The sequence below is a fragment of the Balaenoptera borealis genome (assembly GCF_965194805.1).
Source record: "Balaenoptera borealis genome assembly, chromosome: 7".
NCBI lineage: Eukaryota > Metazoa > Chordata > Mammalia > Artiodactyla > Balaenopteridae > Balaenoptera > Balaenoptera borealis.
The window spans coordinates 107,618,985-107,644,451 of NC_138864.1; the positions used below are offsets into that span (position 1 = coordinate 107,618,985).

Sequence of the window (25,467 nt, forward strand, 5' to 3'; positions counted from 1 at the left end):
TGTCTTTCACCTGTTCTCAAAACAAGTAAAAGGTGTTCTGCATGCAGCCTAAGAAGATGCTGGCAAAGTGACCTAACACTCTCTTGGTAAGGCACACGTGGGATGCACAGGACTTACTATTAAAAAGAAAAAGAAAGAAAACTAGCTTTTAAAAAAAAGAATGAAAAAAAAAAAGAATGAAGATGGACTCTGCTATTTCTACCAGACCTGGTAGCCTCTGCAGGCTTTAAGATTCGTTCTGTAGGACAGTGATGATAGCATGGGTAGAGCCTGAGACTGGAGTCCAGGAGCCTGCCCACTGGGTGGAGTAAAGTGTAGTGGAGGGCAATAGCCAAGGTGTGCTCCCTGCCCCTACCCCATGCCAAGGACTTTTGGGGATTGCTCAGGGTGGGGAGCCATGAAGCAGCTCTCTGTGGGCTTTGAGCCCTAATGGGACACGCTGGGAGGTCTCTACCACCAAGAGACTCAGTGGGTGCACTGAGAGAAGATGCAGGAAAGGCGGTGGAAGGGGTGGGGGGAGGGACCACTCAGGACCACACTAGTTCTTCTCTCAGGCAGGGAGCCCTGACACCTGCAACTGCAGGCTCCGCATGCCTCTCTGCTTCATAAGGCTACCACTGTACCGCTCACTGACGCAAAGTCCCCTGTAGCTAACTGGCAACAGCAGGTTCTAACAATGTCAGTCAAACCCCACTTGCAGTGTGAGTCACCTTCAATTTCCTGCTGCCTGCCTCTTTCCTGATTGACCTGATAAATTCAGGACAGCTCTTATTGCTTTTGGCAAAAAAAAAACCCCTGCCATTAAGATTTACAGAGCCAAAATCTGGTACAATGTAATCTTCAGAGTACTTTGCACAGTGAGTTTCAGAAGATGAGAAGTTAGCATTTCAGAGGTAATTTCATAAAAAGGATGATCAGATTAATCACTGTCAATTTAATAATGGTGTCTAAAATAATTAATTAGCTTTCTTGGAGTCAGCAGTGCGAAAAGGGACCCTAAAAGGTACAAAAATGACTTGTGTCAGACAGTAAGTATGTTTTGGGCACCAGATCTTGAGAAAATTCTCGCTGGTGGAATGTCTGGCATGAGTTCTGTGGCACAGAGACAAATAAGAAAAGCTCTGGGAGTGCCCAGGTCTCCCTGAGACCCTTTGGATGTGACTGGTGGAGACTTGTCTGCACCTGCTGAGTGCCTGCTGACCTGCCACGCGTTGAACTGTCCTGTGACACCTGGAAAATGTGTCTAGCCACGCTGCGGGTTGACAGGCTGCTCTGATGGGAGAGCCAGGGGTGAGTTGTAGTCCGTTTGTGAAATTACCTGTGAGACTCCGAAATGGAATAAGATCAACTCGGCCGTGGCTGGTTATAAACAATCTGAATGGTTCCGTAGCAACGTAGCACTCAATCAGCTGCCACATGCTGGGGCAAGGCTATGTCCCCAGCAGGCATTACGGGTTGCACTGTGTTCCTGAAAAAAAGATATGTTGCAGTCCTAACCTCTAGTACCTCAGAAGGTGACCTTATTCAGAGATAGGGCCTTTACAGAGGTAAATTAAAATGAGGTCATTAGGATGGGTCCTACCTAACCCAATATGACTGGTGTGCTTATAAAAAGGGGAAATTCGAACACACACACGGACACACAGAGAACAGCATGTGAACCTGAACGCAGAAATCAGGGCGATACATCTGCAAGCTAAGGAACACCAAAGATTGCCAGCCAACCACCAGAGCTAGGAGAGAGGCATGGAACCCAGTCAACACCCTGATCTCGAATGTTTAGCCTCCAGAGCTGTGTGACAATATATTTCTGTTGTTTAAGCCACGTGGTTTGAGGTACATTGTTATGACTGACCTATGAAACTATTTCTGTGGGGCATCATGGAGACTTGGGTGTTACTGTTCTTAATGATCCTGTACTTTTTGTTTTTTACAAGATAGTCTTTTTTAGAGCAGTTTAAGGTTCATAGCAAAATTGAGAGGCAGGCAGACAGCGTTTCCATGTACCCCCGGCTCCCACACAGGCACAGCTTCCCACTGTCAGCGTCCCCCACCAGAGGGGTACATCTGTTGCAATGGATGACACATCATAAGCAGGCAGAGTCTACTTTTCCTTAGGGTTCACACTTTGGACAAATGTTTAATGACCTGTATCTACCATTATGGTATCATACAGAAGAATTTCACTGTCCTAAAAATCCTCTGTGCTTTGCCTTTTCATCTCTCCTCCCCTCGACTCCTGGCAACCACTCATCTTTTTACTGTCTACCTGGTTTTGCCTTTTCCAGAATGTCATAGTTGGGATCATGCAGTATGTGGCCTTTTCAGATTGGCTTCTTTCACTTAGTTTCCTCCACGTCTTTTCATGGTTTGACAGTTCATTTCTTTTAAGTGCTGAATAATATTCCACTGTCTGGATATACTACAGTTTATCTATTTCTAATTTTTTTCTTAAAAAAAAACCCTTTTTTTAACACCAGCTCAGGGCTGAGTAGTAGATATAAGACAAATCTGAGTAGTAGGTATGAATATTCTCTATACTTTTGCTTAAAGGATTAAAAAAAAAGACTCAGCTTCTCTTTACTGAGGTTGGTGGCTCTGAGCCTGGGGCCGTGTGACTTCTGTCTGGGGAGACCCTGCCCCAGGACAAGGCAGCGAGCGGGTGGGCTCTGATGCCCTGTGAGCACCTGCACTCAGCTGGCCAGGCCGGGAGGTTTAGTTAACATGAGCTTTAAACAATACATAGCTTTGAGTCTCAGTGATTCTATTTAGAATGTGATCTTCTGGACCTTGCTTTCCTCCTCTCTAAAATGAGAAAAACTGCCCTCAGAAGGTTGTGAGGATCAAGCACGAGAAGAAAAACAGAGTGACCTGTAAAGTGCCAGAATGTCAGTAGGTGTCTGATTCGATACTTACTGGGTGATTGATGTCACACTTTACAGCCTGGGAGAAGCTCTGGTCCCAGCCTTGGGATCCACACCAGCCACCCAGGTGCCACCCACCAGCCCCTATTCCCACCTCAAGCCCTTGCTGACCTCACGAGGATCTCTCTCCAGGGTTTGCTTCTCGTGCTTCAGGAAGTGAGCTCTTCTTCACCACCACTTCTTCCCACCATGGTCTGGCCACCCTAACCTTTGTAGCCCAGGGTGCTCCCTGGGAGGATGACGGACGGCCAATTCCTTCAGAAAGGGCACCCGTGGCCAAGACGCCGATGACCTCTGGGGCCTGCCTGTGGTGTCCTACCTGCCAAATGAGTAATACATGGTCTGGATATACTACAGGGGGGCAAAGCTTCCACAGGTTGTGGAAAGGAGTCTGAGGGGCAGCGAGGTGAGAGGGGGAGCTGGCCAAGTGGCTCAGGGCTGCAGTGTGTCCTTCAGTGGGGCGATTTACCCCGAACGGCCTCATCTGCTACAGCCCTTTTGGGGAAGAAGAGCCCAGCCCCTTCCTCACGGTGGCACTTCAGAGAGCAGAGCCCGAGCCTCAGCCCCAGTTTTCAATCCTGCCTCCTGAGGAGTCTTCCTGCTCTCTTAGCCTCTTTTTCCCAGGGACACATCAGGTGGGGCTAGTCAGCCATTGCCAGAGGGGTGTGTGTGGGAATTTAGGGGCTGCCTCCCAGTCTAGAAACTCAGGCTTCCTCTCAATGTCTCCTCGAAAAAGGGAAGGTCAGCATGAACCGCCAATACTCCTCCCTCCTCCCCCCTCGACGGTCACCACTGGGCAGTTTGCTTGCTCTGGCTTTCCTTCCCAGATTGAGGTGTAAGTTCCCCCGGTGAGAGCAGGATGGCCTTGGGAAGAGGACTGGGAAATCCTAGACTTGGACTTGAGGGAAGAATTCCACACCTTTTCTTGTCTCTTCAACCAGTGTCATTTATTTCCTGCTTTTTAAGTCTTTTCCACATTTCTTCCCTGGGAGCTTTCTGTGGTGCTGTTAACCCTTCCCGAAGATCCCGTGTTGGAACTGTGGACCTGGAATAGGGCACAGAGGAGGGCTGGGTTGGGGTGAAAGCAGTGGGATGCAAGAAGCAGATGATACTTTAGATATAAGCTGTTTCCGGGCACAGCTTTTCTTAATTTGGGTAAACTTGGATCCTAAAGTGTTGTAATCACTCACTCTTCCCCCGGAGGGAAGTCAAGCCCAGATGGTGCGATCCATTTCCCATGCACTCTGGCAAGGTCACTGGAAGGGCCAGCTGGCAGCTTTCTTGTTATTGTAGAGTTATTTTATCCTTTAACGTTCTACTGATTAAAGTCCTTAAATCTCAAGAGGCCAGATGGAAGCCAAGTAATATTGCCCTTTTGGTTTCCTTTTAATGAGATCAGGACTGGGAGAGGACTGGGATAGGACAGAAATGGAGAAGCCGTCTGCTGGGTGCCCTGGGGCTCGTTGCCCAGAGGGCTTGGTGAGCCGTGAATTACTTTCATCTTCTTCCCTATAGGGAGTGTTGTCAGTCTCTATTTTCCAGAAAACTCTCATAATAGTTTCTGTAGGACTTTGCGCTTCACAGGCTTCAATTAAAATTTGACTCAGCCTGGGGAGTGGGAGGCTAAGAGGCCTGTCAAGACACTTGACCCTGAAAGCCCGGAATTCCTCCTGCTCCACCCCCGGGCTGCTTGGCATATAATCGTGGAGGGGGGCATTGAGGATGTGCTGCGCCCTGCCCCAGATCCTGCTGCCTGGGGACTAATGGTGGGGTGCAGCTTCAGGTCCTGCTCCCCGCAGAAGAGCTTGAAGCAGCCCACCAGCAGCGGGGCACTCCCAGTCCTGCTGGGCTGGAAGGGCCCGAGCCCACCCAACCCAGCTCTCAATCGAGAGGATGCTGGTTAAGGACAGCCACCTGCTGCGCTGTCCCAGCTGCACCCATATCTGCTCTATGTCTGCCAAGAGTTGCCTCATCCCCACGTTCATCTAATGAAGCGGGTGGGGGAGGGCCGGCCAGGCCAGGGTGCTGAGGAGGCAGCTGCAGGGAAGAGGGCTTTGCAGCGAGGTGCCTGCCAAACCCCAGTAACTCCCACCGGCCTCTTAGAGTCTCTCCTACCCTCTCTACATTGTCACCATTTTATTTTACAAACGGTTTTTAGCACCAGCTGTGTACAGAACCCCACATTAGACCCCAGGGAGCAAAAAGGAAACAAAAGAAACAGAAACGCCTCTGCTTTCAAGGATATTTTAATTTAGGTCAAGAAACACAAATCTACCCACCAAAGGGCCTGAGAACAAAACCAAACCACGGGCAGTGCATACTTACGAAACCAGGAGGTTTCAAAAGATGGGGCGAGGGGGCAAGTCGGAAGGACTTTTTAAAAAGTTGAAGAACGCTTGTGCGCAGGGAATGACTGCGACCCAGGGAGATGTTTGCTACCATGCTAAGGATGGGCCACACCTGCCAGCGCCCCGCAGGCGTGGACGAAACCTGCGCACCAGCGCCGCCTGCAGGCTGGGGTTCTGCGCCCCCTCTTGGCCGGATCAGCGGCTTTTAGGCTTGAGGGGCCTGAAGGATTATTTGAGGATTGGTGAAAAAGTGCAGATTATGAGGCCTCAACCCTAGAGGTTCTGCTTCAGTAAATTGGGGGTCCGCTGTAGGATCCACTGTGAACCACACTTTGAGAATCACTCTTTTAGGAGCTCAAACCGAGGCCCTTCCCTGTAACAGCCTCTGGAAGGAAACATTAAGGGCCTGTCCTCTGTTCAAGCCTCCTCTGCACGCAGCGCCTTCACCCCCAGTGCTGTGCCCCCCCCTGCACACAAGCCACACACACCACATCACAGACAAGTCACACACCACACCACACACACCCACATACACCACACACACCCACACACACCACACACACCACACACACCCACATACACCACACACACACCCACACACACCACACAAAATACACACCACACACACCCACATACACCACACAAAATACACACCTCACACACCCACATACACCACACACACACACCCACACCACACAAAATACACACCACACACCCACATACACCACACACACACCACACAAAATACACCACACACACCCACACACATCACACAAAATACACACCACACACACCCACATACACCACACAAAATACACAGCACACACACATACACCACACCCACATACACCACACAAAATACACACCTCACACACCCACAGACACCACACACACCCACATACACCACACAAAATACCACACACACGCACGCACACCGGAAGATATATCAGGGGCCATTCACCCCTGTCCCGCGCCTCTAATCTGTGACGCGCCTCTAACCTGTGACGCGAGGTACGGTGAGTTGGCCGCCCACGCGGTGACGCAGGGAGGCGGCAGGACGAGAGAAAATGCGTCACCGCCTCACCGGGCTTCGAGGTGGGGCGAAGGTCCCGGCTATTGTTCCCTCCCCAGCTCTGCCGTGAGAGAGCCTCTTACCTCAGCGCCGAGACGTATTGGTCTCATTTTGCAGACGGAGAAGATGGAGGCGGGGAAGGAAAGTGATCGGAAGGCGAAAGCAGCGAGGCCCTGAGCCTCTGAAGCGTCCATACCTCCGCGGAGGTACGGGAGGAGGGAGAGGACATTGACGGCCTTGTGCGGGGGTCGGGCAGGGGACAGAGGCCGGCAAGCCTGGGCCTCGCCCGGCCCAGGGCCGGAGCCGAGCGGCCTCCCCCTCCTGGACGCCTGTCCGCGCCACCCCCCAGCTAGGGCAGAGAAGCTTCTGGCAGGAGAGGGGCAAGCATCAGTAACCAGCACAGGGTGTGAAAAACTCCCTCGTCCTCGGGAGCCATTGGCACAGCTGTGGGAAGGCTAACATCTGGCGCGTGGCCGCCGGGTGACCTCCTGGATCCAGGGAGGAGCTGGTGCTTGAATAACTCCAGGGCCCGAGAGGGGGAGAGGCCGCTGCCGACCTTCCCCCTCCCCCTGCCCGGGCCGGGCGGCAGTGACGGCCCGAGTGGAGGGCAGAATGCAGGGACAGAAGTTCCCCGGGCCCCAGCTCGAGCTGGGCCTCCCGCAGCCGCAGAAGGGCGGCGCCGGCCTGCTTTTCTGAACAGTCCCTCCCGCGGGCTCGCGGTCATCCCCGGCCTCGGCCCTCCGTCCCGCCTCCCACCGCCACAGCGCTGACGAGCCACCGAGAAGCAGAGCTCAGGGAAGAGGTGCCAACGAGGTGCCACGAGGGGGAGGGACAGCGCGGGGCCGTCGGCTCTGAGAAGGGTCTTCTAGAAACGGCCGCAGGGTGTGCATCTTCCGGGGATGCGGGGACCCAGGAGCCTGAGGCACGAGGGCCCGGCGGCGCGGGGAGCTGCGCACAGCTCTCCAGCCTACGGCGGGGGAGGAGAAACAGTCGGGTTTCTTTTGCCCATAACTCCCCAGGGCGCCAGAAAACTAGTGGGCAGCAGCCTAGGAGTCCTGGAGAGGAAGGGACAGCCCGCGGCGGTGTGGCCGTGACCGCCCGCGCCTCAGGGCCCTTTCCTTCCCTGCGGGGCCCCGGTTCTGTCCTCCGGGCGAGAGCGGTGCTGGGAGGGAGACTGGGGGGCCTTCTGCTTCCCTCCGGCGCTTCAGAAACCCCAAGTTCTCCGTGTGTGGTGGGAGAGGGGGAGGGGACGGGGGGAGGGCTGGAGGGCACGGGGCGGTGGGGACGTCAGGCCTGCTCGCCGGGAAGGTATCTGAGGCCAGCGAGGCCCAGAGGCAGAGATGCCCGCAAACTCTGGATTCCAGCCGGGAGCAGGCGGCCATCAGACCCCAGGCTCCCGACCCCACCTCCTGAGGCCCCCGCAGGAAGCCTGGCACCTTTCCTGGTGACGGCTGTGCCACCTGCCACCACGTCTGCACTCAGGAGAGCCTGCAGCCCGCGCTCGCGCGCTGCCCTGGGGACTGGATGCGACTCACTCCTTGCTTGCTAATCACTCCCTTCTCCTCTGCCTCGCGTCTCGCACAGCCTTCCCTCCCCTGGGGAAAAGCGTGCCCATCTGACACCTCGCCTGCCTGCTCCCGGTGACGCACTCACCTGTCCTTGCCGCTGCCCCTGCTCTGTGCAAGCCCCACACCGCACTCCCCGGCCTGCTGCCTCCTGCTCCAACCTCCGCCAGGATGACTGTGTGCCCATCCCTCACTCCAGCAAGTGTCCCTCATGGTGAGCCTCAGGCATCTGGCAGGCAGGCTGTGTCCAGCAGCCGTCCTGTAACCTCTCTGCCCACCTGCACACAGAGGCGCACAGACCCGTAGCCTGGAGGCATCGGACGAGGGAGCATCAGAGTGCAGTGGCCAAGCTCTTTCTTCTCAGGCCACCACTCAGCCTTTCCGTGACCAGTGGCACCTCCCCCAAAGGGAGCCAAGAAAAGGGTGACTTCTGGTTTTGTCTCTTCTTTGACTAGAGGCCCAAAGAAGAGTCTAGACAGAGTAAGCAATGGGAGGCCCCAAGACTGTCCAGGATGACTGTGACCTGACATCACGGAGCCTGTCTGATGGGGAAAATGACCCCCTCCTGCAGTGCAGCCAGGGCTCCCAGGGGGCACAGTGTAGGGGCCAGACTTCTAGAGTGGGCTCTGGTACCAGCCCCAAGCCAGACCGTGGGCACTCACAGGCCCACTCTGGGCTTCCAGGTCTTCTGTAAAATGAGACAGTCCAGCTGTTTGATCCCCAAGACCACTTCTATGTTTTCTGAGCCATGACGAGGAAAAAAAAAGATCACACCTAGAAGCTGAAGCAGGCTGAAAAGCCAACATACTTGCCTGTGGGTTTCACGGTATGTAACAGCTCCTTTCTTTCTTTCTTTTTTTTTTTTTTTTAAGGCTAAATACAGAAAGGGCTTCCCAGGCCTGTGAGCTGGGTAGTCATACAGAACCCCACGGTTAGAAGGGCCCTGTGTTGGGTTTAATGCTCTGCTGTGGCTGCCTTAAAAGCCTTGATAATTTTTGCACAAGGGCCCCACACCTTCATTTTGCACTGGGTCCTGCAGATGTGAAGCTGGTGCCGGCCACAGGTACTTAGGATGTTGGTCAAGGAGAAGCAGCATGGACATGTCTGCAGTGTTTTGCTCTATAGAATTTTGGCATCTGGAATACAGAAATGTTGAACATTTCCTCATTTTCAGTGCCTGGGGAAGGGGGAGAAGGTGAGCCAATTATGGAAGCACTTGGCGAAAGTTAAATTGTTCAAGGGGACTAGGAGTCCTATGTGCACAGTTACTGCTCTTGGAGTCAAGCACATCCAGGGCTCTGTGGATTGATTCAGACATGTCCTGCAGGGAAATACTACTGCTGTTGCCTAATATCCATTGTCTGCTTCTTCTGTAGTACTAGGGTTATTAGCTGGCCATGGCCCAGAAAACAACTTTTCCCAGGTTCCTTTGCAGCTAGATGTGTCCTTGTGATTAATTGCTGGCCAGTGGGATGTACCTGGAAGTGTCTGCCACCACCCCATTGGTGTGTGCCCTTTCTTCTGAGTTGTATTTTTGATCTATAACATAGCAGAAGAGTTTTAAACCTTCAGACTAGGATCTGATGGAGTCAGAAAAACATATGCTATTGTTATCATTTCACAGTAGAGATTTATTTAAGAGTGAATTGACACATAGGTACCCTTTAATGTTTAGTTCTTCAAACAGGAAGATGAGGCTAGCATCCCATCTCTAAAGGGGATGCTGGTGAGAGGAGCAGGTAATAAGTAAAATCTCAGGCATGGGCAATGAAGAAGAACTGAGCAGGTGGGGTATGGGGGATGGTGAGTGACAGGGGTGCCATTTTAAGGGTAGCATGAAAGGGTCCGAGGAGGTGATGTTTGAGCAGAGAGCTTGGTGAAGACAGGAAGGACCTGTTACAGATAGCTGGGGGAAGAACATTCAGGGAAGAGGGATACAGTCAAATTGTTTTGCCAAAAGTGAGGATCTCTTACGATTCAGACTTTTATTTCCAACTATCTGTTGTCATCTCCATCTGGTTGTCCCAACAGCAGCTCAAACCTAACGTGTTTAAAATTTCTCTTATGCTCCAAACCAGTTCCTCTTCCTCTATTTCTGTTAGTGCCACTATCTTCATATCATAATGACCTAGACTGAAACATTGGAGTCGTGTGCACCAAATTACCAAGTTATGACCATTTTTCTTCTACAAATGCTCTCCAGTCTTTTCTGCCACCTCTGGAGTCCAGGCCCTGGATTACTGCAGCAACCTTCTCACAGGTCTCCGTGCCTGCAGCTGCTCCAGCTTCTGTCCGTCTTCAGGACTGTGGTCGGTCATCTTCCTTAAGCACTGCTTTGACTTCCTCTGCTCAAAAAGCTTCAGAGTCTCTACAAATAAAGTCTACAATCCTTAGCCCAGTAACTAAGGTCCACCTTTCCTTCTGGTCCCATCTTCCCATGCTCTTCTAAGTACATATTGGTTTGGATTCTTTGCAGTTTTCCGAAGACAGCTCCTCCTCTTCTGTCTTCATGTTGATTCCTGCTGCTTCCTCCTCCTACTGAAATTTGATTGCCACCTCTCCCATGAAGTCTCTCCTCAGCTTCTTGCTCAGCAGAGTTTTTTGTTTTTTGTTTTTAACATCTTTATTGGAGTATAATTGCTCTACAGTGGTGTATTAGTTTCTGCTTTATAACAAAGTAAATCAGCTATACATATACATATATCCCCATATCTCCTCCCTCTTGTGTCTCCCTCCCACCCTCCCTATCCCACCCCTCTAGGTGGTCACAAAGCACCGAGCTGATCTCCCTGTGCTATGTGGCTGCTTCCCACTAGCTATCTATTTTACATTTGGCTGTCTATTTTACATTTATATATAAGTCCACGCCACTCTCTCACTTCATCCCAGCTTACCCTTCCCCCTCCCCGTGTCCTCAAGTCCATTCTCTACGTCTCAGCAGAGCTTTCTATCCTTTAACCTATAAAATCCTATTTGCATCACTTTTCTTTCTGGACCTTTTCAACTGTAAAAGGAATACAGCATTGAGAAAAGAGTTGAAAATGGAAAAACAATCCATATTCCTATTTCAACAAGTGAGTTCACATTTGATAGTTTTTCTAGTCCTTGGCGATCTTCATGCATATTTTTACATAACTGTAATCATAGTAGACATACAACTTTGATTTGTTTTTACTTCCACCCAACATTTCCCCCATCTTTCCACAGTCTTTTCAAAGTTGTAGGAGTTTTAAAAAAAGGTCAAAATAAGTCTATAAGTGTCTCATTCAAGGATGTATCTCACAGAGTTGATGTACTGTAATTTATTAGACCATCTATCACTGAACATTTGATGGGTTTTGTTATAGTCTAGCTATTATAGAGTAGAAGTTATTTGAGAGAAAAAAGAATATCTTAAGCCTTCTCTGTATTCCTAGCACCTAGCAAACACTTCAATCAATATTTATTGGATGGATGGATACATAAATGAACAAATGCACGTAATGAACATCCTTAGACATAACGTTTTTCCTGATGAATATTTTCCTAGCCAAAGAGTATTAAAAGAGCATTAATATTTTATATAAAATATTAATATTTTAATATAAAAATTAGCATTTTGGTGGGCTTTGCACATTGTGGCAGATTGTATTTTTCAAAAATGGCCACATCAATATATGTCCCATCCCACGTGCTGTGATGTGGGACATCCCTCCATTGAGAGGTGGGGTCTATGTTCTCTCCCTTTGAAACTGGTCAATTCTTTTTTTTTTTTAATTTTGTTTATTTATTTATTTATTTATCTATGTATTTATTTATTTATGGCTCCGTTGGGTCTTCGTTGCTGTGCTTGGGCTTTCTCTAGTTGCAGCAAGCGGGGGCTACTCTTCGTTGCGGTGCGCAGGCTTCTCATTGCGCGGGCTTCTCGTTGTGGAGCACAGGCTCTAGGTGCGTGGGCTTCAGTAGTTGTGGCACGTGGGCTTCAGTAGTTGTGGCTCACGAGCTCTAGAGCGCAGGCTCAGTAGTTGCGGCACACGGGCTTAGTTGCTCCGCGGCGTGTGGGATCTTCCCGGACCAGGGATCGAACCCGTGTCCCCTGCATTGGCAGGCGGATTCTTAACCACTGTGCCATCAGGGAAGCCCCTGGTCAATTCTTTGTAGCTGTCTTGATCAACAGAATGCAGTGGAAGAAACATGGAACTTTCAAGCCCAGGTTATAAAAGGTAATATACTCTGTCTCCACCTCCCCCTCTTTCTCAAGATACTTGCCCTTGAAATTCAGCCACTATATTATGAGGAAGCCCAGGCCACATGTGGAGGCCAAATGTGGGCCTTCTGCCCACATTCCCAGTTAGGTCCCCAGTCAATAGCCAGCATCAACCACTAGACATGGGAATGAACAGCCTTAAAATTATTCAGTCGTTCAGCCCCACACATTGTGGAGCAGAGAGAAGCCATCCCCATTGTACCCTATCTGAATTCCTGACCCATGGAGAGAGATACTAAATGATTATTGTTTTGGGGGCAACTTGTGCAGCAGGAGTGACTGAAACACACACGTAGTCAGTCCCATGTTGTGTTCCGAAAGGGTTGTACCAATTTGCACTGCCATCGGCAGTGGAGGACTATGGCAGATTCACCACAACCTCATGAGCCCTGGAGTGTGGCCTCTTCGTGGGCATTTACCCCAAAGTCTTCAAATCTCATCTCTGCTTCTCAACTGTAAGCTCCTTGAGGGGATACATCACTGCATTTTTGTTCACAGTTCTTAGCTGTCACTTGGTAAATGCTTGTGCATTTGTACATTTGTTAAAAGTGTACATAACTAGGGTATACATTGTCCTGGCCAGGAAGTACAGACTCTGACCGTGTAGTAGATTGAAGCTATCTTGGTTTCCTCATCAGAGAAAGCAGATTTCAGAGAAGCAGCTCAGAAAACACACCCTCTAGTCCGATTATACATAAACTTGGAAGAAACTGTACGGTGTGTTGGGAAGCAGGATAATGGTATCCTATAACTGGATCAGAGTGTTCCCAGCCCTCATACCTTGCATCCACCCCCAATACAGCTCCAGCTGTGAGAGATTGCAAGATGCCTCCAATTTTGCATTCTACCGAGAAACTACTGGCAGATACGTTATCTAGATGGGTTTTCGCCCCCAGCCATGTACACGCTCTTTACTATTGAATCAATTTTCATACAGCCCAACAAAGAGGAATGCATGGAAATGTAGAGCGGGCCCTCTGGCCTTTCCTTCTACAAGTTTAGATCCACTGCCAGTTGCCAGCTCCTTGCTTCTTTTCTTCTCTGCCACGCTTCCACTCACCGGCCAGAGAGCTCTCCATGGTCTTCAGCATGGAAAGCACACTCGTCGAAAATTACAGTCCAAAAAAAGAAAAGGATTGCTTTTCAAGTGAATTCTGTCTACTTAACCCAATTATTAATTTAACAAATATTTACTGAACACCTAACATGCACCTGCCCTCAAGGACCTTAAGGAAGCTGCAGTCTAATGGAAGCTCCATCATTTACAGGAGTTCTGTTCATCTGAGAGGCCTGCAGTTTTCCTTGGGTATTTGTTCTAGCATGGCCCTACTATTATACCTGCCAGGATAGGGTCAGGAGGGCAAGCCAGCCTGGGGGTGGTTGAGTGGAGAGGGGTATGTGTGGTGAAATAGAGTTGTGGGAGAAAGTAGTAACTTACTCAGAGAGATACAGTAGTTTAAATGAAAGATCATTTCTTTGGCTACACAGAAAAAATATGTGTTTTATTTAAGAGACACTGTATTCTAGGATATGGACTTTGCCTCTATGGGTTCTATCCAAGGCACTTGGTCTAAGTGGAGTCTAACCACCGCTTTAAGGTAGTTAACTCCAGGAATTTTCAAGATGGCATTAAAAAAACTTTAAAGAGTGCATGCAGAACATTTAACTGGAAGCAGAGCATTGTACTGAATTTATTCTTTTTTTTTTTTTTTAAACCAAATTGCTTATTTTTTAGTGCAAAGTTTATTTATTTTTTTATAAATTTATTTATTTATTTTTGGCTGTGTTGGGTCCTCGTTTCTGTGCGAGGGCCCTCTCTAGTTGCGCCGAGTGGGGGCCACTCTTCATCGCGGAGCGCAGACCTCTCACTATCGCGGCCTCTCTTGTTGCGGAGCACGGGCTCCAGACGCGCAGGCTCAGCAGCTGTGGCTCACGGGCCCAGTTGCTCCGGGCCTGTGGGATCTTCCCAGACCAGGGCTCGAACCCGTGTCCCCTGCATTGGCAGGCGGACTCTCAACCGCTGCACCACCAGGGAAGCCCCTTAATTTATTCTTAAGGGTGGTTAGCTAACTTGAGATGGAAGCCATATAACACCTTTTCAAACCACCAGGTTTTGGGGCTGATGGCTTTAGTTTAGACTTCATTCTGCCAAGTCTCACTTTCACGAGTTAGCAGGACTACTCGTCTGCTCCTCAGGCTGTCCAGTGGATGATACCCTCCCCATTAGGAACAAAAGGGGCCTTTCTTTGGAGTTGGAGCTCAGTAAGCTAATGCCTGTATTCTGGGCCAAAACTATCACAGAGTTGCCTGATTCCAGTCTACGTACCATGTGTTTGAGGAAGAATCATGCCTGGCTGCGGCTCCTGAAAAAACAAGTTTTGCCCCCAACAGAGCTGATCACCACCTTCTGACTTTCCTCCTATGGGATGCAGTTCATGAAAGCAGTCTGATTCAGGATTGTTATTTTTTTTCCTTCTAGTTTAGAAATGGGAAAGGAAGGAGACAGTGTTTTCTTGGTAGACCAGAAAGCCCAGCCTTCAAGATACAAGGGCGGTACTGTCTCTGATTGGGAAATGGCCAGGTCTGGGGTGGGGGAAGGAAAGAGGGAGCAAGAGGCAGATACAGCTGGGCTAGGACAGTTGGGGCGGCTGTGAGTGTGTCAAGGCATGAAGATCTGTATACATCTCAGCATGATCCAGGAATGACAGAGTTGCTTTACAATGCTAAAAAGGGTCATTTCCTAGTTTCATCCTAATGTTATTCTGAAAGACTTTTTAAAGCCATTTTATTCTTACCCAAAAGCACTGTCATCTGTTATTTTCATTCAGCTTCCAAATGATCTCTGAGGTATGAATAGTATCTTTTTTATACCCAGAAATCACAGTGTAAAATGTTAATTGCCCTGCCCCAGTAGTGACAGAGCTCAGTCCTCCAAAGTCTCAGCCCATTCAGGCCAGTGGCTCGTCTAGCCAGACTGACTGTGGAATATTCGTTTCGGGGGCATGAAAGGATTTAGTTATAGCTTTACATTTCATCCACAGCAGTGCCTGGGATTGTTTGCATGTGACTTTGCTAGGGAATATCTTTGGCGTCACTGTTGTCCTAGGTGGACAGAATTCTGGGCACCCATGAGGCTGTTCTTCATACCCATCGTGCTGTATTGGACTCTTCTCCCTAACTCCGACTGAGGTGCCACCCTCTGTAGAATCCATAACCTGTCCCCCAGGTCAGTGCAGCTCATTCAGTGTGGAAATGGAATTACTGATGACCATTCAGGGGTCAAATTAGAGATGTGGCTCAGAGGTAATGCCTAACAATCCAGCAGGCTCAGCACAAAGCCACTGGCATACACAGTGAGATGTGGCAATGTCACTGGGGCCTAAGAAGCACAGGTGCTGATGTGCAAACCCCTCTCACTCTAAGTGGGCAGATTACCGCCCCCCCCCCCCCCAAGGATCCTTCCCCAAGGCCTTCTTGCCAGAGACTCCAGCCTTCTGCTGCTTATCCTCAGGTATCGTTGGCCCTACCTACGAGCAGGGGAGTGCTGTCACTGAAGCCACCTGGATGGATGGGTGGGCCAGCTAGCCTCTCCTGGCCCCTCACAGTGGACCCTGTAGCATCTGGGACAATGTGCTGCTGGTAAGTTTAACGGCCTAACCTCAGGTCACTAAGGAAGACCCCCAAGAGTACCGGGAATTGGTTGTGCATTTTCCTAATGCCTACACGTTTTAGGCAGTGTCTCTGCTGCAGCTCTTCAGGCCTGGGAATGTTTCCTCCTCCTTAGGCCTAGACACAAAAGGAAAGTCAGTGAGCCTGGCTGCTCAAAAGGTGTCCTTTGACGAGAACTCAAGCCTTTCCCAAAAGGTAGCTTTAGCCATCATCAAAGTCTTCCTGAACAGTAGCACAGCTCAGACTAGTAAAAAACTCAGGTCTTTCATGAGGATGAGACAAGCTGTAAGGACCTATCCTTAGAGACTAAAAGTCACTTCTGAATTCATTCATATGGCGGCTGAGTGCCAGAAAAGGGGCACAAATCTAATCACCCTGGGGGAGAAATGACTGCCAGCTGCAGTGGTCAGGATCAGCTCCAAAAAATAGCAGGTTTAATTAGAGCAAAGTCTCAAGGGAAGGGTAGACTGTAGAGGGAGAGGGGACATCCCCAGGGAGTGATCAGGATGGGCAGGAGATACATGCAGACAGCTCAGCAAGGAGCCGCCTACAATGGCTGAAGCCAAGGATCCAGGTGGATAAGGCTAGCTTGAGGCCAGATTGTGAAGGGTTTAAATGTCAGGCCAAGGAATTTATCAGGAGAATGAAATGATCAAACAAGTGTTTTAGGAAGATGAATTTGAAGAGAGTGTGCAGGATGAATTGGAAAATCTGTAAGCATGGCAACAATTAGGAAGCTGTGAGATTAATTAGGCTGTTGTAGTAGTCCTGTGTGAGTTGATAAGGGTGTAAATGAGCATAGTGGCAGCACAAATGGAAAGGGACAGCTGCAAGAGACATTGTTAAGAAAGAATGGATGAGATTGCTGCCTGATTGGATTGGGGACCCAGGGAGCTCAAGGAGTCAAGATGACAGCAGAGTTTTGAGTGTGGGCGACTGGTAGTACAATGAACAGAAAAAGGGATGTTAGAAGAGGGAGCTGTTTCAGCAGATGTGTATTCAGTTCCACACACGGAGAATGTGCACGATATCCAAGTGGAAATGTCTGACAGGTCACAGGAAATTTAACACTAGAGCTCAGGAGAGACAGTATGGTTGGTGATGAACTTGGGAATCAAATGCAGAGGTGATAACTGAAGTCACAGAATGAATGAGATCTCTAAGGAAAAGCATAAGCAGTGAGACAGAGGACCAAAGCATGACCTTTGAGGAATGCCCGCTTTCAAAGGATTTATATCACAAAGCTGAGTTTAGAAGTGCCACCTACATGCTGCATGTCTTCACCACTAAAATATCAGTTTAAAGTGTATATCTATTTGAGAAAGTCAAGCAACACAGCATTTTTATGCTATAGTAGGAACTAAATTATAAACATGCCTCTAAACAAATCTGGCTGAAGAAAAGGCTGATATTCATAGAGAAAAAAAGAATAAGTGATACAGTGAACATAATCTAGAAGATTAGTGGATTTGATCCCATGAGGATGAGTCAAGCAAAGAAAATAAAAACTTGTGAGAAATATTTACTCATTTTAACACAAGCACCAAAAAATTTACCATGTTTGCAGTGCACTGTCTTCCTGAAGTATGAATTCAAACTAATTCATCAAAGTATTTTTAATAAAAGCTATAGTAAGTATATGCTGGCTCAAACATTTGTGAAGACAAGTTAATATATGAAAGCTACCCAGAGTGTAGTAACCCACACCACCCTTAGTATGCAAACAAAATATCTTTTCTTTTTAATGTGTACCCCTAGTCTTTTTACGTGAAATATTTACCGTATATTGCATTTCTGACACATAAACTTTTTTTAATATAAGAAATGACACATCATTTTTTATTCTTTGTAATTGTGAAGTAGACACACCAACTTTTGAAACAGTAGACTTCGATTTTAACATGTTCTTATATTTAACATGTTTAACTGGTATTTTATCATAACAAACAAATTTAACATACATACATCAAAAGCAGTTAAAAGATAGAAACTTCCTTTCCTTTGGACATCTGACTTTTAAAAAACAGGAACAAGATTTACAAATTATACAAAATGAGCTGCATATGTAATACTGACACGGAGTTACTGAGAAAATACTAGTTTTAGTTGTTTCCAGGTAAAGCACTCTCTAGTAACATGTCAACCCAGAAAATACATGCAATTGCTGACTAGCCTTAGATATACTACATATACAGGTAAGAAAATAAAGATGGAGAGTCAAGCAAAACTTACAAACTTGGTAATTTCTTACTCTCCAGATATTTTGAACATATCTAAAAAATTTAAACAGATAAGATATCATATCTTAAAGAAGGGAACTCAATACAATATTATGGAACAGTGAAACTGAGTTATTAAAACCAAGGCAATTGTTTTCTTGATGTCTTCAGCCTCTTAACTAAGACCTAAATAGTTTAATTCTATCAGCTAAATTTAATCCAAGAGTTGACTTTTTATTTTTATAGTTATTTATTTTTTAGTTTACAGTCTTTTATTCCTATCAAGTCTTTGAAACCGGTGTGATTTTACACTTATGGCGCATCGCAATTTGGGCTAGGCGTGTTTCAAGTGCTTAACAGCCTCAGGTAGCTGCTGTATTGAACAGCACAGGTTTAGAGAGACATATAAAGAAATGCACATGCCTATGTGATTTCAAACCATGGTCGGTGATATGAAGCAAAGGTGAAAGGTACCAAGAGAGAAAACAGTCAGGGGATCTGCGGGAGGTGGGAATGGAAGGGGTCGGGGGAGGGAGAGCTTCTCTGGGAAAGCAATATTTAGGCAGAGCCTAGAAGGGTGCTGAGGAGGGTTGGCTAGACCAAGAGTGGGGCCGGAGTGTCTCAGGCAGCGGGAGTGCATGGAGGCCCTGGGATGAGAGCTGAGAGAGGGCCAGTGTGGCTGGGGCACGGAAGGAGAGGGGCAAGGCAAGACTGGAGTGGAGGCAGGGGCGAGGGGGCAGAGGGAAGATCAGGCAGCATCTTTCAAACCATGTTCAAGACTGTGAACTTCATCAAGAGTTGACTTTTTAAACATTAATACCGTCAAACCTCTTCCAGTAATATTTTTTAAATGCACATGAACTATTATTTAAAAGTTTATCTCATTTTAAAAAATATGGGCCTTGGGCTAATTTGTTGAACACTGGGGTAATATAAACATTAAAAAAAAAATAAGCAATTTGCTTTTTTTTTTTTTTTTAAAGGATACCTTGGAAAGACAGAAATTGCTACCTTACAAAGTTCTTTTTTTTTTAAATTATTATTAATTAATTAATTAATTTATTTTTGGCTGTGTTGGATCTTCGTTTCTGTGCAAGGGCTTACTCTAGCTGCGGCAAGTGGGGGCCACTCTTCATCGCGGTGCGCGGGCCTCACTATCGTGGCCTCTTGTTGCGGAGCACAGGCTCCAGACGCGCAGGCTCGGTAGTTGTGGCTCACGGGCCTAGTTGCTCTGCGGCATGTGGGATCTTCCCAGACCAGGGCTCAAACCCGTGTCACCTGCATTAGCAGGCAGATTCTCAACCACTGCGCCACCAGGGAAGCCCAGCAATTTGCTTTTTTTTAAAATTTTATTTATTATTTATTTATTATGTTTATTTTTGGCTGTGTTGGGTCTTCGTTTCTGTGTGAGGGCTTTCTCCAGTTGCGGCGAGTGGGGGCCACTCTTCATCGCGGTGCGCGGGCCTGTCACTATCGCGGCCTCTCTTGTTGCGGAGCAGAGGCTCCAGACGCTCAGGCTCAGTAGTTGTGGCTCACGGGCCCAGTTGCTCCGCGGCATGTGGGATCTTCCCAGACCAGGGCTCGAACCCGTGTCCCCTGCATTGGCAGGCAGGTTCTCAACCACTGCGCCACCAGGGAAGCCCAGCAATTTGCTTTTTTAAAAAAATTATTTATACTAAATAACTCAACTGAAAAAACAATTTTTGTGGGGAGGAATCAGGCAGATGATTCTCATTTGGGGGGTTACATTGAAGAAGGACTCAATTAAGGAGGAACGGCACTGTTTTGGCCAACAAAAATCTGAAGGGTTGCAGTTTTTTTCTGAAATGATAAAGTAATGTTTCTTGGTGTAGAAGATATAGGGCATACTTTTACAAAGAAGTTTCATAATAGCTAATTTTTTGTTAAATCTAAAGAGTCTGTAACATACACATATGTATCTTATTTCAGAAGAGGCCGTGACTCAGAGATACTTAGATTCAACTTCTGATTCAGTCAAATAAAGTCCAAAAGTTTGGAATTAAATGACCCACTACTCGCCAAAAATCCACAAAATATTCACACCGGATAGACCAAGATTAACTCTCCTATAAAGAGAAAAAAAAAAGTTTTAGTGGAATTGATTGCCCAGCATTTAAGGTCTTTTTTCAAATAACTAAAATAGGAGTCTTTACAAGGGATACATGTTTAATTAACATTTAGTGCTTTCTGAAATAAGTTATGTTACACATGGTTTATCAGGTGAATTCTAGAAACAGTAATTACTTTCTTAACTGTGCTTAAAACCCAAATTTAGAATAAATGGACTTATGGAGTGTGGAAAATTAATTTTTCAGTGGACCTCAAGAATTATTACAACAGATAGAGTTAAACAGGACAATTTTAGCAAGTAGGATTTAAGTAAAAGTGTCAATTAAATTTTTAAAAATTGAGGAGTTAGAAATGCTAGGCCTCTCAGAGAATTTTACCTGTTCAAAAAAGGTCATTTCATCAACTGTGTTTTCCCATTTCTCCATACCCTCACCAACACTGCAAATGATAAATTTCAATTTGATAGAAAAAAATGTTTTAATTTTGGCTTGATTGTATATGAGACTAAGCATCTTTTCATGTTCATTAACCATTTGCACGACACTCTTCTATGAAAGTCTCTCGTGTCTTTGACCATTTTCTATATTTTTCTTTTCTAATTAACATATATACTCCTTATACATGATGGATATTAACTTGGCTTTGCTCTAAATGTTGAAATTATAATGCTTTGTCTCAGTTTGTCATTTAGTTTTAAACTTTATTTATGGTGTCTTTTGCTGAACAGGACACTTAAATTACCGTGCAGTCAATTCTGTCTAGATTTCTTTTCCCTTTTGGATGTAAAACATTCATCTCATTCCACTACCGCACAAATATGTGGCACTGAACTGATAATGGATTTGTATCAAACTGCTGTGTTATGGGCATGATTCCAAATGGTCTATATTTGAGCCACTTGCTTATTTCCTTTAAGCAAAGGAAACTTCCTTCCTTTAAGGTATAGGAGAGCGGTTTTTAACATTTGATTGTTCCAAAATGTACTAAAAAGATTAATCATATTTTAAAAGTTAATTTCAAAGACTTTTCCCTTGGTTAAAAAAAAAAAATCCCAAATAAATAAAACAGATTAGTTTTAGTCTAAAATGTTTCATTTTCCACATGTAAGTTCCTCATTCAGAGAAGATAAGCACTTTAAATATTATACCAATTCTTTTGGGCCTCTGCGTAAATTACTGCCCCACTAAGATGTTACAGAAAACCCAAATGAACTTTTTGGCCAACCCAATACTTTTGAAGATTTTACATTTTTATGTATATGACAAACTATGTATGGTACTCAACACAAGCTTCATGCTATCATGACAAATCACTTATGTATCAAGTATCAATTTAGATTTTTAGAGAAAAGATAAATTTTCAATTAAAACCAAAAATTCATTATTTATTTAAAATACTTCTAAATTAATTCCTCACTTCAAAATAGTCTTCCAGAAACACTGTTAAGAATTACAAAACAATATATTTATAGCACATTCCATTTTTCTAACACATGTATATCTATCACGAAATACTGCTAGAAAATTTAGGAAAAAAGTCTGTATTTACTGACATAGAAGAATATCCAAGATATACCGTAAGATTAAAAGGCAGGTCACAGAGTAATACGTTTGGGTACAATATATTTTTAAACAAAATGAAAACTAGAAACAAAATCAACTTTCCCCAGAAAGTAGTCTGAAAATGTACACCTGAAACTGTTAACACACTGGATACCTCGAGGCAGAGTTGATCAGAAGAGAGAGTTGATCAGAGGGGAGTTTTCAATGTCTAGTTTATACACTGCTATATTGTTTAAATATTTCTATACTGAGCATGCATTATTTTTGTAATTAAAAAAATAAAGAAAAAAGAGCCATGGTAGCATATTCTTTAACTCAGTATATCCAACGCATTATTTCAACATGTCATCAATATACAAAATTATTAGAGATATTTTACTTCTTCTTTTTTGGTACTAGGTCTTCAAATTCTAGTCTATGTAGTTTACACTGACAGCCCATCTCAATTTGGACTAATCATGTTTCAAATGCTCAATGCCACATGTGGCTGGCGGCTGCTGTATTGGACAGTGGAGTTCCAGAACCTGTATAAAACAGGACACCTATAAAACTGAAAAGAAGCATGCATACCAAACTGGAACAGACCCCTAATATTTTCTATTCAGCCCTTCCCTTTACATTTTTTTAACCTCAGGTTACCTAGTGCAGGTAGAGATGGACCCAGAACCCAGATTTTCAGACTTCCAGTCCTTGCATTACCAGATTTACCCAGCATTAGCTGAGGTCCATTTACTTCAAATATTATTTGAAGGACTAAAATTTCAAATCACCTAAATTAACAAGACAGCAATTTTGAGTTTATTGTAACAGTATGTGAGCTTCATTACTAAGTATTTAGAATAAACAAAGTAAACAATTTCAACTGACCATTTTTCCATCCCAATTAACAATATTATGGAACCGGTGTTGACTTAGTCTCTCTGAAAGTGTAAACATTTTGCAGAAGGCTTTGTGTCTGAAATGGGATAGCCTGAATAAATAGGACTCCAGTTTTGTTTTTGTTTTGGTTTTTTAATTTTAAAGTGGCAAGAGCCTGATATATCAGGGTTGTTCCTCTGGGGGACACAGCTGTAAAGCCAATGATGTGGTCAAATTGCCTTTTTATCAATGGGGAATGGAGGTTCCAAGGAATTACTGTAATGGACTTGCTCAAGATGGCAGAGCTGGTTAGTGACAGGGCTGAGTTGGACTAGAAACCGTATCTCTTACTGTTCAGTCCACAAATCTTCAGTATATGATGCTGCCTTCTGCAGAATCTTAACATAAGAAAAACAGTATATAAGTTAAGTACTTGTATTTTTAAAGCATAAATACTTACCCAAGCATTCCTGACTCTTTGGTCTTTATGATGTAGAGGAACATTAACAATGTATGAAACATATTATTTCGGCCCTGGAACAAAGACAAAAAATACAGCAAGATTTAAACCTAACCAAACCAAACCATTCAGCCTGATAGGTAAATGCAGATCCTATCAATTTATATTCTACTAACTCGGAATTCCATGTAATTCAGCCTTTCATTCATTCATTAAACAAAGTGCCCACTTTTGTGCTAGGAAGTGGGAATACTGTGGTGAATAAAACAGAGAGGATCCATGTAATTGAGGAGCTTAAGGTCTAGTAGGAAAGGCAGACAGGAAACTCAGAATTACAATAAAGTGTGATGAATGTTATGAGAAAGAAGGAGGTGTAGGGTGCCATGGGAACATATGCATTAAACCCAGAGTGGTGAGGCAAGCAATGCCTCCCTGAGAGAGAAATTTTTAAGTTGAGACCTGAAAGATGAGCAGAAATAAACACACTGGGAAGTTCCCATACATGGGGAACAGCATTTATGAAGGTCTGGATGGGAGCTATTCTGAAGCTGGTACCCCTGTATCCTACACACAAAAAATACTCTATCCCCAAAATTAACAGCATAAACAACAGTGTTGGGATTAAAAAACCTTTAATCACACTTCAAAATACATTATGATATATGTTAACAGTGTAAGTAACATATTAAATGTAAATTTATTTTATCTACAAGGGACTATGAGGCAGCATTTTGCCAGCACTAAAATCAAACTATTATATATAATTTCTGGTCTGTGAAATAGCTCCTGATTTAGATTTTCAATTTACTGATTAACTTATACCTGCTTATTCTGATTTAGTGTTTTTACTAAAAAATCTTAGGATATACGATTTTTAAAGACAGTGTTTCTTTAAAAAACAAACAAAAATAAGGATTTGCATGGAACTTGAATGGCCCAAAATATTTACACTTACAAAGTTGAAATATTAAACTTAAAAAAAAAAAAAATTCTCTCCTGGGTATCTGATGAAGTGAAGGATACAATTTATGATTATAGTCTATGTAAAATTTCTTAGTATAGATGCTGGTAACAAAAATAACTGCAAAGGTCATCAACAGAACTGATGTTTGTAATCAAAAGTAAAATACCTGGATAGAAGTGTAAACTGGTACAATCACCTTTTTTATAAAGTAATTTGATAATATATTTTAACAGCCTTGAAAATATTCTATAACCCAGAATTCCATTTTTGGACTTCAGGCTAAAAAACTACCCAAAATGCAGACAGCTATATGCATAAAGGTATTTATGATAATGAAGACTTAGAAACATCCAAAATATCTAACTGCAGGGGAGTGGTTAAATAAATTATGTTATAATTTTATTGTGAAGTTTTAAAATAGCCATTAAAAAGTGTTTTAACGAAGATTCTTAAAGGCATCGAAAATTATGTTATAACATTAATTTTAAAAAGGATATAAAGCTATATAAATAATATGATTTCAACCCATAAATAAGTACAGAGAAAGACCAAAATGAAATTTACCAAAAAAATTATACCAAATGTTAACAAGAGCTTCCTGTAAATAATGGAATAATGAACTTTTCTTCCTTTTCTTCATACTTCTCCAAATTAAGCACATATTACTTTTAGAGTTTTAGAAAAAGGGATATAAAACTAGCACTTTTTCCCTAATTTAAAAAGTTTACCTATTCCATAAACAAGAGAATCTAATTTTAAAAATATTAACAAAGCAAGTCATCCATGACATTAGTAATAGCAACTGCTACATTTAGAAGTACCTTTGGAAGACTGTAGACATGACGCTGGTAGATTAGCTCATAATGGGGAGGGTTGATAGCACTCTGATAAATGCAAAAAACATTCTCATTTGTCACGTCTGTAAAGGAAATATGCTACATTAAAAAAACAAAAACAAAACCACTAGATGTATTTCATGTGAAAAGCTCAATTCATCCTTTTAGGAGTGGTTGTTTATACCTGGTTTATTTGGTGTCTGAACAAAGTGCTGAGAAGTAAATGTTTTTCCATCAGGGTATTTAGGATGTGGAGGTAGTCTGGAATCAAGGTAGGTACAAAACACATGCATGATGATCTGAAGACGAGGAAACAATTTTTCAAAGTCAGCATGAAAATCGATCAAGTATGTGGTACTTTTAAAACATGTTTATAATGACTCCAATTTTTAAGTTTTTCCCCAAAGAAAGAATTAGCAAAAATGCTTTCAAGTGGTTGTATCTGTAAGATGAAATCTATAAAATGAAAAGATTAGAGCAAGACATTCCTAGTTTTCTGTTAAGTGGATCATTCACACCCATATAGGTAATTAACAGCAAAGTCAAAATAAAATACACATACATTCAATTCTGAATTTGAGTATCAGCATTTAAAACTTCATTTTCACACATAACAGTCACTATAAAAAACAAAATAAACAATTTTGAAAAAC

General features: G+C 44.7%; 1 protein-coding gene and 1 long non-coding RNA gene across 6 annotated transcripts in view; both read right to left on the bottom strand.

Annotated features, from left to right (window-relative positions):
* Positions 1-279: 279 nt before the first annotated feature.
* LOC309632100 lies at positions 280-7,537 on the bottom strand. Its single transcript, XR_014246728.1, has 3 exons — positions 6,428-7,537; positions 3,036-3,969; positions 280-1,468 (listed from the first exon to the last, which is right to left on the bottom strand). It is a non-coding gene; the product is annotated as an uncharacterized lncRNA (long non-coding RNA).
* Positions 7,538-17,713: 10,176 nt separating this feature from the next.
* TMEM209 (transmembrane protein 209) overlaps positions 17,714-25,467 on the bottom strand; it is a 30,628-nt gene continuing 22,874 nt past the window's right edge. For 2 of the 5 annotated variants that reach the window (XM_082399193.1, XM_082399197.1), the window contains exons 12-16: positions 24,999-25,113; positions 24,800-24,897; positions 23,015-23,088; positions 20,512-20,572; positions 17,714-20,130 (exon numbers count right to left, since the gene is read on the bottom strand). In XM_082399193.1, the coding sequence (XP_082255319.1) occupies positions 20,122-20,130; positions 20,512-20,572; positions 23,015-23,088; positions 24,800-24,897; positions 24,999-25,113 (357 nt within the window). In that variant the 3' untranslated portion in view covers positions 17,714-20,121. The other 3 variants (XM_082399194.1, XM_082399196.1, XM_082399195.1) reach the window with 3 other exon arrangements.